Source organism: Crocuta crocuta, unplaced genomic scaffold (assembly GCF_008692635.1).
Source record: "Crocuta crocuta isolate KB4526 unplaced genomic scaffold, BGI_CrCroc_1.0 scaffold127, whole genome shotgun sequence".
NCBI classification, from domain to species: Eukaryota; Metazoa; Chordata; class Mammalia; order Carnivora; family Hyaenidae; genus Crocuta; species Crocuta crocuta.
The window spans coordinates 8926615-8941307 of record NW_027532008.1 but is presented as its reverse complement, the minus strand read 5'-3'; the positions used below and the strand labels follow the sequence as shown (position 1 = coordinate 8941307).

General features: G+C 52.9%; 1 protein-coding gene across 6 annotated transcripts in view; it reads right to left on the bottom strand.

The window, feature by feature from the left end:
• The window catches only part of CAPZB (capping actin protein of muscle Z-line subunit beta), a 133460-nt gene that overhangs the window by 56923 nt on the left and 61844 nt on the right, over positions 1 to 14693 (bottom strand). For all 6 annotated transcript variants that reach the window (XM_077775895.1, XM_077775892.1, XM_077775893.1 and 3 more), the window contains one exon: positions 11894 to 11983. In XM_077775895.1, the coding sequence (XP_077632021.1) occupies positions 11894 to 11983 (90 nt within the window). The remainder of the gene's footprint in view (positions 1 to 11893; positions 11984 to 14693) is intronic.

The window sequence follows — 14693 nt, the reverse complement described above, 5'->3', positions numbered from 1 at the left end:
CCCCCCCCCCCCCCCCAACCACCTCCACCACCACGTCATCTCTCACAGTGGAAGGCCGGAACGGGCTGCCCGTGTGTCGCGGAGAGAGGAAAGCTGCGCTCTACAGAAGACTGAGTAGCTTCTTGCCTGTGCTAACTACTGTGACGGTATCTGCTTTCAGAGTCCTCCGTCAGTTGGGGACCCGCCGTGACCAGGAGAAAACAATTCCTGGAGAAGCAGTGGCACACACAGCACGGCGAGGGAAAAATGGGCATCTGAGTCCGATGGACCTGGGGCTGATCCTGACTCTGCTACTTACCAACTCATTAAGCCTCTCTGTTTCCTCCTCTGTAAAAGGGGGATACGACTAACCCTGTGGTGTGTGCTTTAAATAAACTAAATATGGAGAGGGTCAAGAAAGGTACCTGGCATCTGACAGTTACCAACTGAAAACCAGGCAGCCAGCAGAGTTTTAGTTCATTTGCACAATGGCCGCACTGAACTTGTGCAAGAGCCCCATGCAGACAGCTACTCACTCTGAGCCAGGTCCTGCGCTCGAAGCTTCACACACACCTCTAGTGCTCAAGGTCCACGCCATTAAAACCCACCCCTTAGGTGAAGAAACCATGGCCCCCGAGTCACCCAGCTCAGACACGGTGAGGTCAAGAGCTCGGCTCGGCCAGGCCTTTCGGTTTCCAGGCGCTCCTAGTGGGCACATCAGGTACCGAGTGTCAGACTCACAGGTGCCCTAAAACTTCCTAACCCAGAACCTTCCAAGAGTTTGATCTTCAAGCATACTAAAACAGGCTTCTGGAGCCTGACAAAGGGTACGTGCGGGAGGTGGCAGGGAGATCGTTAAATAATCAGTCTGCGTCCCAGGAAATGTGCAGAGTAAACGGGCGCTGCTGCAAGCCACCCCCCCCCTCCAAGCGTCCACACCGTGGGTGGTGGCACCTCACAGGCATCTTCTGCATCAGGGGATGAGCGGGGAGTGGGAGGTAAGGTGCTCAGGTGGCCTCCCGGCCAGGACCAACAGACTCAGGAGACGCCGAAGGGGAAAGGCCACGGAACAGAGGCCCACTGCTGGGTGACGTGAAGGACCTGCAGACGTGGACTTGGGGGCTGGTCCTCAAGCTGGGGAAAGGGTGCATGGGGGTCACACTGGCAGCATGGTGCAGCCAGGGGGGGATCAGGGATGCAGGTTCAGGCTGGGACAAGAGATCAGCAGGCCCGAAAAGATGAAGGGGAAGCTGGACAACAGACAGGGGTCCTGAGGGCCTTCAGGTCATAAGAGGCCTGTCCCGGGGGATATCCAGATGGTTGGGTGGCACCTTGGGATGGCTGAAGAGAAGGCGATGAGGTCAGACGCCCTGTGAGGCCATCCGAGCTGCTCCTTGGACACGGAGGGAGGTCGTGCCCCCCACCCCCCCGGCTGTCAGACCACCCGGCCGTTTGGGTCAGCTCCGCCAGCACAGCTTCCAAAGGCAGGGCTCTTAGCGTTAGGAATTCAGGGAACCGAAGAAGGGAAAAGAGCACCCGCCACAGCAAGGGGAGAAGAGTGGAGAAGACCCACACAGGCTGGGAGCCCCTCTGCCAGGACAGGAAGCAGGACACACCAGCACCCCACTCTGCGGAATGACAGATGTCCTTACTGGCCACGAAACCCGTCTGCCACAGGGGGGCTCTGGCCTCCTCTGCGGGCTCTGGGGTTGAGGGTGATGGCGTCTCCCTGCGTTCTGCTCAGGAAGCCCCACCATCAGAGCTCACAGAAGGCAGGGGAATGGTCTTCGGGGCCATCTGCAACACCTCAGCGGAGGGCCTTCTCGCCAAGTCCCTGCGACCATGTGCTGGGTTCTAAAACCCCAGTGAAAGTCAAGACCAGGACTGTCCACCTGTGAAAACACAGAAGGCTGGGTGTCGGGGCCCCTGGGCCGGCAGAACCCCGGAGTCAGCAACGGGTCCTGGAAGGCCAGTGAGGATAATGGAGGCGTCAGTTAGCATTTATCAAGTACGGCGGTGCTTTACACACCCGCCCAAATCCTCACAACTGCCCCAGGGATGTGGTTTCCTTACTTTGATCCTCTGTGTTGGAGGAAACTCGGGGAAGTGAAGCAACCTGCCTGTGGGCGCAAAGCTGGAAGGTGACGGAATGGGATTCAAAATACAAACATTTTAAACTTGGCTAACATCACACTTAAGGATGTGGTCAAAAAGGGTCTAGAATCCAGGTCATTTGATAGGCAGGTTACAAACTTTTCCAGGAAAGCAATGTTTTCCAAAGTCGATTCCATGAAAGTGAGGTAGATAAATGCTAGGTTAAGTGAAATGTTTTGTTTTGGTTTTTAACTGCAGGAATTCTCAGAACCCTTAATAGGACAACATGGATGGGGAAGCTCTTAGAGGGCAGAGTACTCCGTGTTTCCCCCACTGCTCACGGTCTTTGTTCCTCAAGAGGCTCAACCAAGGTGAGCTGACCGATTTCATGACCATGAGGAGAAAAGTACGGGTTGTATCCAAGAGGAAATACAATCAACCCACTGAGGAGAAACCCAGGTCATCAGTGAAGGAGACTTTCCCAACCTACCCTGTTTCATTCTGCATTCCTCTGAGAAGGACAAAAGGGATGTGGATTAGAAGTCTGCACTGCTCTCTCTCTCTCCCCCTGAACCTTCTGTGTGCCTGCCCCTCTGTCCCAACAAAGGATTCCCACTCTCCTTACTGGTGGAGGCCGCAGCACACGGCAGGCACCCCACACCAGACTGCTTGTTCAAAGCCTGGCTCCAGCGCTACCACCTGGTGACCTTGGACGAGCTGCCCCAAGCCTGCTGCCGCTTCTGACCAGTGACACCAGTGACAACTTGAGGAGGCGTCTTCTGAAGATTTAAGGAGGCACGTGCTTTGTCGTAAGCGGCAAATCAGTCTGTTCTCTGCTCTTTCGCTTCATTTTGTTTCAACTTTTAAGTTAAAACTGCATACGACCAAAGCTGTCATTCGGGCATTAGTTTCTATGCCTTAGTAAAGGCCTCCCCCATCTCAATACCATATATATTACACCTAACACACACATATATATTTTTTTCTCTTTTAAATGTTTATTTACTTTTGAGAGCGAGACAGAGTACGAGCTGGAGAGTGGCAGAGAGAGGGAGACACAGAATCCGAAGCAGGCTCCAGGCTCTGAGCTGTCAGCACAGAGCCTGACGTGGGGCTCGAACTCACGAACCACGAGATCATGACCTGAGCCGAAGCCGGGCGCTCAGCCGACGGAGCCCCCCAGGCGCCCCTCTGGTTCTCGCACATCCATTTCACGTTAGTCATGAGGAGGAGGAACACGTGCTTGGCAAGAGAGATTCAGCTGGTTTTCCTTCAGATTTTCAGTTGTTTCAGCTACTTGACCGAATAATTAAGTGTCTTCTCACAGGGAAACATGAACGTGACCTGTAATATATCCTCAACGCGTGCATGACTCGGCCTGTAGCCGAGCGGTTGACCCCGCTCGCCTCTGCCCTCGGTTCTGAGCTCTGTGCGGGCTTCACGCGCGGCGCCTCACCGGGGAGGTTCTGTCGCCACCACTGGGCTCTAGTCCTCCCAGCGCCCGGCCTCATATGGCCCGACCGGCCTCCGCTGGGTTGTGTGCTGACCTTGGCCATTCACTTTCCTGACCCCTCCCTTTAGGTCTTACAGTGCAGCAGCTCTGCTTTCCCTAAAATGTTTACATTTGCTTTATTAACGGACTGCTACGTGTGTTTGGGCAGAACGTTTTAAAGAGCACCCCTGCACAAGCACACACACGGTGTGGGTGTGAGTGTGTGCGTGCGTCTGGGGACAACAGCCGAGGGCTGGCACCACTGCTTCAATGGAGTCCAGGCCCAGTACGAATCAGGCGGGTCTACGCGCTTCAAGCTCCAAAGCAGCTTCAAGCCAGAAGGGGCAGGAAGAAGTCTAGGAAGGCTTCCCCTTCAGTCTTACAAGTTCCATGGCCACCGGCCTGTCCGCATGAACTTCTTTTATGGTTTCACCTTAAAAGAGGATTTATTTCAGCAGGGCATATGGAAAGTGCCAAACTGTCATGTTTTTGTTTTTCAGACCGTAATTCAGTGGACAGCACCGAGTCGGACCTTCCCCTGGGCTGCACCCCAGGTGCGGGACAGGACACCCTTGCTGTCCTCACCCCCAGAAGGGGCTGTGCCCGTGCTCTTCACAGAGGGGCTGAGAAGATGAGACGGGGCGACAGGTCAAACGTGTTAATAACGTGGCCCACCCACAGGAGTGTTTCTGACGTCTCATGGGCCTCCTTAGAGCCGTGTTTCCATGACATTCACTAGAACAACATTAGGAAGAATGAAGAAAAAGGAGAGTAGAGTCAAACCCTAAATCTGAGCCCCAACGAATAATATAATCTTCATTTATAATTTCCTCTGAAAAAAATCACCCAAGTGAACTGGCTGGTTGGCATTAATGATGGCAGGAGACAGCTTTCCAGTGACCTAGCTTTGGAGGATTCCAAGCCCCCAGCCACCCTCAGTCATCTCCCGTGACTGCTCTATGCTCTGGAACTGCTCAGGACCAGTGGACACATCGTCACAGCCTCCTGGAAACAGTCTTGGCTCCTCAGGGAACACATGTGGCCCCCGGACTCTTCTTCATTCCCTTGGCTTTGAGTTTTACTCGTCTGGACTTCTTGTGCAGGAGGCAATCCATCTCATTCTTAACTGGAATGAGGGGCCGTTATTCTCCATATAACAGACCTCGTCAGAATTTCAAATACCTTCCCCGGCGGGTCAGGTGAGGACACCCCAGGGAGCCCCATTTCCCTTTCCAAGCCAATCATGCCATTCTGGCCTGGTTTACACGGCTGCCTAGCTGCCACCTTGATACACATCAGAGGCTGCACCATCAGGTGGCAGGGTCCTGGCCTCAGCAGCAGGTCCATGTGGAGAGGCGGCCCTGGGTCGGGGCCAAGGACCCGTTCAGCACCTTGGTCCAGGGGCCGCTTGCTCCCCTCCCCTGCAATTTTTTTTTTCAGTCCCCACAGCTGCAGTCCATTCAAAGAGCAAAAAACGCTTGCATGAAAAGGCTCACCACAACTTTCCAAGGAATGGAGTTCATTAAAATACTGCTGGAGGCCCTCGGCTGGAATGCTTTTCCCCTTGTAAAATAGAACTGCAGCTCAGTGTCGCCTGTAGGGACGCTCAGGATAAGCTCAGAAACATCAGTGCAACAGAGACTGTGCAGGGGCTTTGGCATAATTACCAATTATTCGATCCACTCCCCTGCTCGGGCTCCAGAGACAACATCTGGCCTCGGAGAGAAAACTTCCCGGCAGACCCTATGACACGTGGGAGAGTAGAAGCCCAGCTCCCACAACCCTGACATAAACCCCCAGGGAACCTCCCTAGGGACCAGAGAACAGGGTCCGGCCTAGGGCTCCCAAGCCACCGGGCCCCATGTGTCAGTGGTGTGTCGCAGGGGGGACCCCTTAGCTCCAGCTCAGCTCCTCGGTGCCCAGTAGGGGGAAGCCTGCGACCAGCTGGGAGGCCCACGCACAAAGCCCCAGGCAGGAGAAGGCCAACTTCCCCCACGCCTCAACTTGACTTAAAGCTTTGGTGCAGCAGGCATTCTTTTTATATTAAAACGTCTTACTTGTGGGCATGACGTGGATCAGAACGTAATTATTTAAAGAGAAGAAACATGAAATTCTCTGCTCCAGGCAGCCACTTTGGGNGGGGGGGGGGTTGAGGAAGAGGGACAGGCCCGGTGTGAGGCAATCAGCAGACAGCCAGGGGAGAGAGCACACTCCATGCCCGGGGGCACAACCACCAAGGGGACAGGACTACCTCTGCTCAAAAGTAAAGACAACTGGCGCACTGGCTGAGTGTCCGCCGGGTAGACACATAGTGTCAAGCTGGCCACCGCCAAAGTCTTCCTTGTTCCGGAAGTCCTCCCTCAATTCTCCACTAAATGCCAGCTCTACGGAACTAGGCCTTTCGTCCTGTCCCCTCAGCCCCTGGAAGGTATGTGACACACAGTGGATGTTATTACATTCTCGTAGGAAGAATAACCTTGTTCTGCAGCTCTTGATAGCCCTCCTCAGAGCAGATTAACCGGTTCAGACCAATGGGCTGAGAGAACCCAGCCAAGGTCATTCTCATGAGGGGTCAAGTTTAAGGATCCTGGTGTTTTCTCCTGTGGAAAGGGAGCCACAAGGAATAAAGGCTGCATTTCTTCCCAGGTCTGAGCACAGTGCCTGACTCAGAGGAGGTACCCCATTAACTTTTCACCCACTTAAGCGAAGACCGCTTTAGAAAGGACTTTTTTTTAAATGTTTTTTTTTTTTTTTTTTTTNGCCCCCCTTTTTTTTTTTTTTTTTTTTTTTTTTTTTTGAAAGAAATCATTTTAAATGTAGCCTCTGAAACAGAGGAGGGAAAAGTGCTGGTGGGAGATGGGTTTTCAATGGCAACAATAAGGGGCAAGTCAGGCAGGAAGAACATATAAGCCTGTTTACTCCTGCGGTCAGACAAGCTGAATCACCTTGGCCTGCAAATCCCTTGGTCCTCAGGCCAGTGTGTCTTCATTACCTGGAGACAGAGTGGAGTTTGGTGTTTCATTTCACAGACCCACCACTGGGAAAAGAATTTCCAGAGCTCATTGGTTCTGCTAATTATTAAAGACTGAAAATTGGGGGCACCTGGGTGGTTCAGTTGGTTAAGCGTCCGACTTTGGCCCAGGTCATGATCCCACAGTTCGTGGGTTCGAGCCCCGCATCAGGCTCTGTGCTGAATGTTTGCTCAGAGCCTGGAGCCTGCTTCAGATTCTGTGTGTCCCTCTCTCTCTGCCCCTCCCCTGCTCACACTCTGTCTCTCAGAAACAAGACTGAAACTTGAATTAACAATGCCTGGTAAAAATGAGACATAATAATAATATTAATGAACGATTAAATATAATATTTGCCTTAATTTCAGCAATCACAGACGTCTGAGAGCATGGCTCCCCTGGCTGCCTCACAGAGAGCAAGGGACTTGGGAGACTTAAAGCCGGAGGTTCCCACTCACTCATCCACCTGCTGTGCACCCCAGCCTTCTGACCCACTGGGTGCGAAGAACCACACGCTCCCAGCAGCCTTCACGCTGCCGAGAGGCAGACGCTCTCTGCAAGCCACTCAAGGCCCAGGGCCTGCTGAGGCGGGCAGGACAGGGCAGGCCCTGCACCCAGCTGGCCCTGTCTATTTCTGGAGGGCGATTCTGGCTGCTACAAAGAGGGAGACCAACTGTGTTCTCAGCTCGCTGGAAGAGGCATCAGAACGGATGCCTCTTCCCACCTCGAGCCCACGGGCCTGGCCAGGGTGGCTTGGGGGCTTTCCCAGCTGATGACCTCCCCCTGGCCTGAGTTAGGTCCGGGGACACCCATGAGCTGGACCCGTGGGTGGCTACAGCACAAAAGAGAGAAGGAATGAAAAATTAAACAACTAACGTTTGTAGGCAAATAGTCTCCTGCCTGGTTAAACAGATTTAGGGCTATTTTTGGTCTGCTCTTAAAGAGGGCAAAGGACGGATGGCCTGCTGGGTGCCAGTTTGCAGAAACAAACTCCTTCCTCAGCTCAGGGCTCAAAATACACCCAGCCAAGTTTCGGCTAGAGCTGCCAGTGTATGGCAGAGGAAAGCCATAGAAGGTCAAACTTTAGGGAGCCAAGGGAGCATCTAAACGTCATATGATTCTCGGCCCACACGGATGAAGTGGGTATTTTTGAAATGGCTTAACGAAAGATCTCGGCTGGCTTCACTCTAGTACGACGGGATTAATGTGTGATAAAATGATGTTTTGGCCATCTGCAAAGGGAGGTCATTTCCCACCAATCCCAGCATGCACCATAATCCCGAGGCAGCAAACGCTCAGACGCTGGAAAGAAAGAAAAAAGAAAGCTCAGTGGGCAGGATACATCGGCTGCGCCCGGCCTCGCTGCCAAGCACACGCCACATTTCTCTTTAATACCACTCTGTAACCGGACCGCTGGTGGATCGGATAAATTCCCCTCCGGTCCTCTGGCTCCAATATCTAAGCGCGGCCATTCCCTTCGTGGAGAATGCTGGCAAATCCTAACATTTTTGGCAGTCTTAAAATTGGAGACTGCTCTTGAAAACAACTACCATCCCTTCATTATTTGGGGCAGGTGAGCATGGCAGGAATGACTGCAATTTGCACCAAGCAGTGCGTTCGCTACATGGAAAAACATCGGACTGATCCCAAGTATGTGAGACAAAGGCCTTGGGTACACTGCTTCTAGACGGACCCGTGGTGGGGTGAGTTTTCTGAAATTACAGCTCTGGGAACTTCAGAGGCACAGTGGTACACTTGGCATGGACCACCTCTTACAAGAATGAAAAGAATACTGCAGACCCAGTTAAAAAGAAAAAAAAAACGCAAAAAAGAAAGAAAAAAAAAAAGAAGCAAACCCTGTCATTCCCAGGGCAAAGAGAAGAAAAATGGCAGCAATGAAAGACAAACATTAAAAGAAGGAATTTCTAGGACTGGTCACAGGATCCTGTACAAAATGGGCCCAAATGCCCCTTACACACTACGGTGCATAGCAAGGACCTTGACACGAGGCCATTAATCAAACAGTGGCCTCTGAAGCGTGTCAGTATAATTTTAACGAGGTGTGCTTTACCAGATCCTAATTCGGCGAAGAGTCATGCTCCATTTCCATTCTGAGATTCATCATACTTCAAATTAAAAAATGAATGAGCACACAGAATCCCCAGCCCATGCTGGGTGACGGGAATCTATTATGGCCTCCAGCTCAGCCTTAGGAGGCAGATGGGGCCGAGGCTGGCCTCCACACAACCTGCAAGGGGCAGTTGGTGCCCCTGCAGCCTCACCATGAAACCCTGGTCAAAAGTGAAGTGCTGACCCCACATGGCCTGGCTCTAAGAAGGAATGTCTTTCAAGCCTCTAGCTGCTGCTGCTCTTATTTTCAATGATACGAATTTTTTTTTTAATCTTTATTTTTGAGAGAGAGAGAGAGAGAGAAAGAGCAAGCAGGGTAGGGTCAGAGAGAGAGGGAGACACAGAATCCGAAGCAGGCTCCAGGCTCTGAACAAACGTTCAGCACAGAGCCCGACGTGGGGCTCGAACCCATGAACCGCGAGATCATGACCTGAGCCAAAGTTGGATGCTCAACCGACAGAGCCACCCAGATGTCCCTGAATTACAGGAATTCTAAATTACTCTCCATAAAACATACGTTTTAATATTTTAATTGCTAAAGAATTATTTAACCCCTTTTCCCCTCAACAGGTAAGACGACACATTAGGAAGATGTACCATATTTAATCTGCTGCTCCGGGGGTGGGTGATTCACCAGAAGGTAGTGATCCCCGCGGAGGAGTTGGGACTCCTGGTGCTGCTTAGCCACACCACCACCCCGGCTTCTTCCTCACCAAGTCTAAAGCACCCAAAAGAGGTGAAGTGGTCCTACGTACATTTCAAGGGGGACTGGGAAAGTCAGATGGAACAATAACGCGCCAAGGCACCCAGCCCAGTCCTGGGCCCATAGCAGTATTTGCCTGTTAGCTGTTGAACCCGCCACCCGCGTCTGCCTCCAGCCCCTCTCCAGCCATGTTCCACAGAAGACAAAGTTAGAAGGGTGGAAACAGAGTAACCCACAGGAGGCCACACAGCACGTCACTGATCAGGGGTAGGGCAGTGTGGCGCTTCAGCATGGGCCCAAGCACTCTTGCACCCGCTTTGTGGCTGAGGTGAGACACGGCTCTCCTTCACTCACCATCGGTGCTGCGATACTCCCGCTGAGCCCAAGTGCAAGCGCCAGACCCAGCAAGGGAAGCAGCTGACCCAGTGCCCATCAAAGCAGCTCTGTGCACATCTCCAGAATGGAGAGAGGTGAGGGGATCGCGCAGAAAACACACGGCGGCCAAACACTGTGGTTGCCGTAAGAAGAAAACAGTCTACTGAGAAAACCCGGCTCGTGGTTTCTTCTATGTCCAGTTGATTTCTAAAATATGGTGGTCGCTAAATTGGCACACTAAATTTAAACTCAGCTACACATGCTTTCATGTTGCGTTTAAAGACAAAGAGGCCTTCGCCGTGGACCCCGTGAGGGATCCGATCACACCTTCAGCCTCTGTCCACCTCTGCCACAAGGAAAAAGCAGCAAAAATCTCCAGCCAGGAAAAACGCAAAGCAGTACAGCACTCCCTGGATGGCTACGTTATAGGGCTAGGGGTGAGTGAACCGCTCAGCACAGCATGGTCTGTAACCACCGCCTCATGTGCAAGCCCTCCTTCTGACCTTCAGGGACCCTGCTGGACCACCCAACTCTGTGTCTTACCATTTCCCAACGCAGACTGCTTTCTCTCCACACCCCCCACCTCACCTGCTCCGACCCCCACCTCTCACTGCACATCCTCACGCCCAGATTCTAGATGAAACCGGGTCTAACCAATCCAATGTCTGGGTCAAAGCTGGAAAATCAGGAGGTTTCACATCAAACTCTGAATGTATGGCTTCTCCCGGAAAATCTGAAAACAAGTAACAGATGATCATCCCCCCACAGGGTGGGGGGGAAGCGGCCTCTGCCCTTTCAGAGGGGGCCTTGCCCACCAACCCCTTTGAGGATACTCTGCCCCCACAGGCTGCGGGCACCTCCCGGGCTCTGGGCTCTGACTTCATTCTGCACACTTGGAGGCTCATTTGCCTTGCGATTCACCCCTCTCCTCTTTCACACTCCCCCACCATGCCTCCGTGCCAGCCGCGACCCATCGCGCCTTGAAATCCACCTTCCTCCTTTGCACTGCAAGTACCCATCGCGGTCTTTCTCGTCATGGCCGTTTGCCTCCAGAAACCTCCGCCTTCTTACGTGCAGAACTGTCACCCGGACAAGCTAGCGGGTTCCCAGCTCCCCACTGGGCCGACCGTCTCACACAGCCGCCTCCCAGGTGGGGCTCCGGGTGCCCATGAATACACAGACGGCCGCGAGTACGGGCCCGCAGACTGCTGGGAAGCCCTCCCTGTGGCTGGCACGAGTCTCCCGCGGAAAGGCCCTGCTAGTACAATGGCTCTGAACGCGTACGACAGGATTCAGTATCACTAGAGCGTGTGGACATGTTTTCATGCCACGGCAGTAAAAGGCACCTCATCGAGGAGCCGCGGTCGGCGGCTGATGAATGCATCCAAGAAGACATGGGTGCCGTGAGCACGCCAGAGGACTGGACTCAGGGGCCCAGGTCCCAGGGCCGGAGCCGCAACATAGTGGCCAAATAAGCTAGCAGCTCAGTTGGCCTCTTGGGGCCTGATTTTAGTTTATTTGACTTCTTTTCAGTGTTTCCCATGGTTTTATAGGCTTTTAAAAATCATATTCTGGTGCCAGTTAATCTGAGGCAGCATTTTGAGACCAATCATTCTGAATTAAAAAAAAAAAAAAGGGAAAAAAAAAGAGAAACATTTAAAAAATAGATGTGATGAGATCTCTGAAAGCCAACCTCTGTGTTTTACACCATTCCAACATGGAAGGGAAGCCCTCACCTATTTTACAGGGTGGATTCTGCACTGCCTTGTCTGCAGAAACTTCCACAACAGCCAAGAAACAAAGGAAGCCTGGCTCTGGGCACAGCTGAATGCCTGTCGGGCATGTATGGCCTCTTCCTTCCTGTGCTGAAATGGAAGCTTCCAGAAACTGCACATATGCAGGTGGGGCAAGGAGAGAGCCCGTGACCAGCCTCAGAACTCCTATCTTGGGCCCTAGGAACACAGCTGACTCGGAGACAGCCGCATGGGGGAGCCCCAGGGCTCAGTGGGTGGGAGGGTTCTTCTGTTTTTGAATGCCGCACGGCTACAGGGAGGCAAACACAACCAACTCCGAGCCACGGCCCCAGTGAAGCCATACGAACAGAGCTCATACCAGGTCGATCAGGTCGCTGAGGTTTTTCTCGATTTGCTGTGGAGGCAGGCGCCTCATCAAGTCCAAGGCACAGTCCAGCTGCTGGTCACTCTGTGAAAAGAGAAACAGAAGTGTCTACGTTATTTTGCCAACAGAAGCACCGAAACCTCCTTTTATTATTAAGTTTCTTTATTTTGAGAGAGAGGGAGGGAGAGGGAGAGTGTGTGTGAGCAGGGGGAGGAGCAGAGAGGCGGCAGGGTGGGGGGAGAGAATCCCAAGCAGGCTCCACGTTGCCAGCACAGAGCCTGATGCAGGGACTGATCCCACGGACTGAGAGATCATGACCAGAGCCCAAATCAAGAGTCAGACACTCAACCAACTGAGCCACCCAAGTGCCCCTAAAATGCCCTTTAGAAAAGCACTCGTGCAGTTTCAGCTTGCCCAGGGTACCCTAACTCCAAGCAGGACGGTGATGGGCCCTCCAACACATCTCCTAGAGAGAGAGGGACAGGCTCCGTGACGGCACAATCTCACGCGGAGGCATCCAGAACATACTCCAAGTTGGAAGCAGGCCAGAGTTCCACCCACAACTCAAAGTGAGGCCCCCCTCTCCCACCCCCTGGCTTTCCTTTTCCAATTCAACAGACCATGGGAGATGCCGACGTGTGACCTCCTGATCAGCCCTGCGAGGGAGCACGCTTGAATAGCAAGTCAGGCTTTCTCCTTTGCTGTCACTTGGACATACAAGTCAGGTAATGTCACCAGGCCAGGTTCCTCTGACAAGCTCCCAGCCAGGGACAAAGCCGGGCCAAGAACAAGTGGCAAGGTACACACCAAGGTTAAAGTGCTTCGGTCAATTCAACGAAAGCTTGGGACATATCCCCAGGTGCCAGGCCCCTCCCTGCAAAGGAGACGGAGCCCCAGGGCGTGTACAGTCAAGAGGTCGCTCCAGCTGCAGGGCAGACGGCCAGCCAGCCAACGGGGGTCACTGCCGCCATGGGGACCCAGGAGGACAAAGCCTATGCCATGCATTTCACGGTACTCTCACCTCATCTGATGTTCAGGCTGCACATTTACCAGGAGCCGCCACAGCCGGCCCTCCTAAATACAGGCCTGAGGACGGAGGTGGCAGGACCCGGTGGGGGTGAGGTGAAAGTAATCAGCACCCAGGCGCTACAGCACAGGAGGCGCAACAAGAAAGGGGAGAGAGGCAACCCAGGCAGACGGGCGAGACCACCGCGTGCACCCCGAGAAGGCAGGACACCCAGAGGAGCCGGCCCACCGATCAGAGGCCCCACCCGATGCTTGTCCCAAACCTGCTCTGCCCAGACCAAGCACACGGTCTTTTTTTTTTTTTTATGTTTTATTTACTTCTGAGAGAGAGAGAGTGACAGCATGAGCAGGGGAGGGGCAGAGACAGAGGGAGACACAGAATCCAAAGCAGGCTCCAGGCTTGGAGCTGTCAATACAGAGCCTGACGTGGGGCTCAAACCCAGGAACTGTGAGATCATGACCTGAGCCAGAGTTGGACACTTAACCAACTGAGCCACCCAGGCGCCCTGCTCATGGTCTTTAAAAGCCCTCCATCGACGCGCCAGAGAATCTTCATGAAATATACAGAGTAATCCTGGAAACGCCACACTGGCTTTAATGCAACGGAACCCCTGAGCAGGACCATCTCTGCTCTAGGGACATTAGCCACAGACAGGCTGCGGGACCAGGACCCACTTGTGTTTCACCAAAGAACGAACACATCAAGTTGGCCGAAGGCGGTTTCATTCCCAGGTAACTGATACGTATACAGCAGGCTGTTTTTAAAAAAGAAGAAAACAAACAAAAAAACCCCAAAGATTAAAAAAAACAACACAAGACTAGCTTACGCCCTGCTGAATACGGTGATCAGTGACACTTTATTCTGGGGTACACAACCGTCACTACCACCTTGCAAAGCCAGACGCACACACGTGCACACACACACAGCCTCTCTCACCCCAGGAACAGCAAAGCACCTGTGCTGTTCAGTGGACCATCCGGCAACCATGAGTTCCCTGCTTGTGTCATGCGATCCAGCCAAGGCACCGTGACATGGGTCTGGCCTACTGGCGCGGGAGGACATTTTACCACCACTTAAAGGGCCGAGAACGAAGAAAAACGTAGTCCCCACCAGAGAAGACTTAGATTCAATGTCTGGTTCTGCCATCCATCAACTAGAAAGAACGCTGGGCAAACTTCTTAATCTCCCCAAGCCTTTATGTATCCGTAAAACGGGGATGCAATGTACTTCATAGAGTTGCTGCGATGATTCACTTAATGCCTGTGAAATTTTTAATACTCAGTAGTACGTGTTTGGGAGTATTGTCTGCGTAGGTGTATTCATACACGTTTGAAGTATTTTGACATTTTCAAATAGAACATTCACCCCACTCAACCTAACCCTCGAGTCTTCCCTGTGGCTGTAAACTGGAGCTCTGTGCTCAAACTCCACGAGCGGCTGTGAGTGGCTCCCCACCCCCACAACCGTGCCAGAACAGGAAACCCTAAATGACTCAAGTCAAACTAGTTAAAAGATGTGAACTAATAAGCCAAAGACCTAAAGAGACACCTCCCTAAAGAAGACACACAGATGACAAATAAGAATATGAAAAGAGGCTCCACATCACCTGTTACCAGGGAGATGCAGAGAAATACAAACGAAAGCAGCAATGAGATCCCGGGACATCCCCTAGGCGGACGGCCTGGTTCCAGAACTCCGACGGCCCACAAGGATGTGCAGCAACAGGACCTCTGACTCACTGCCGGGCGGGGGCCGGGGGCGGGGGGG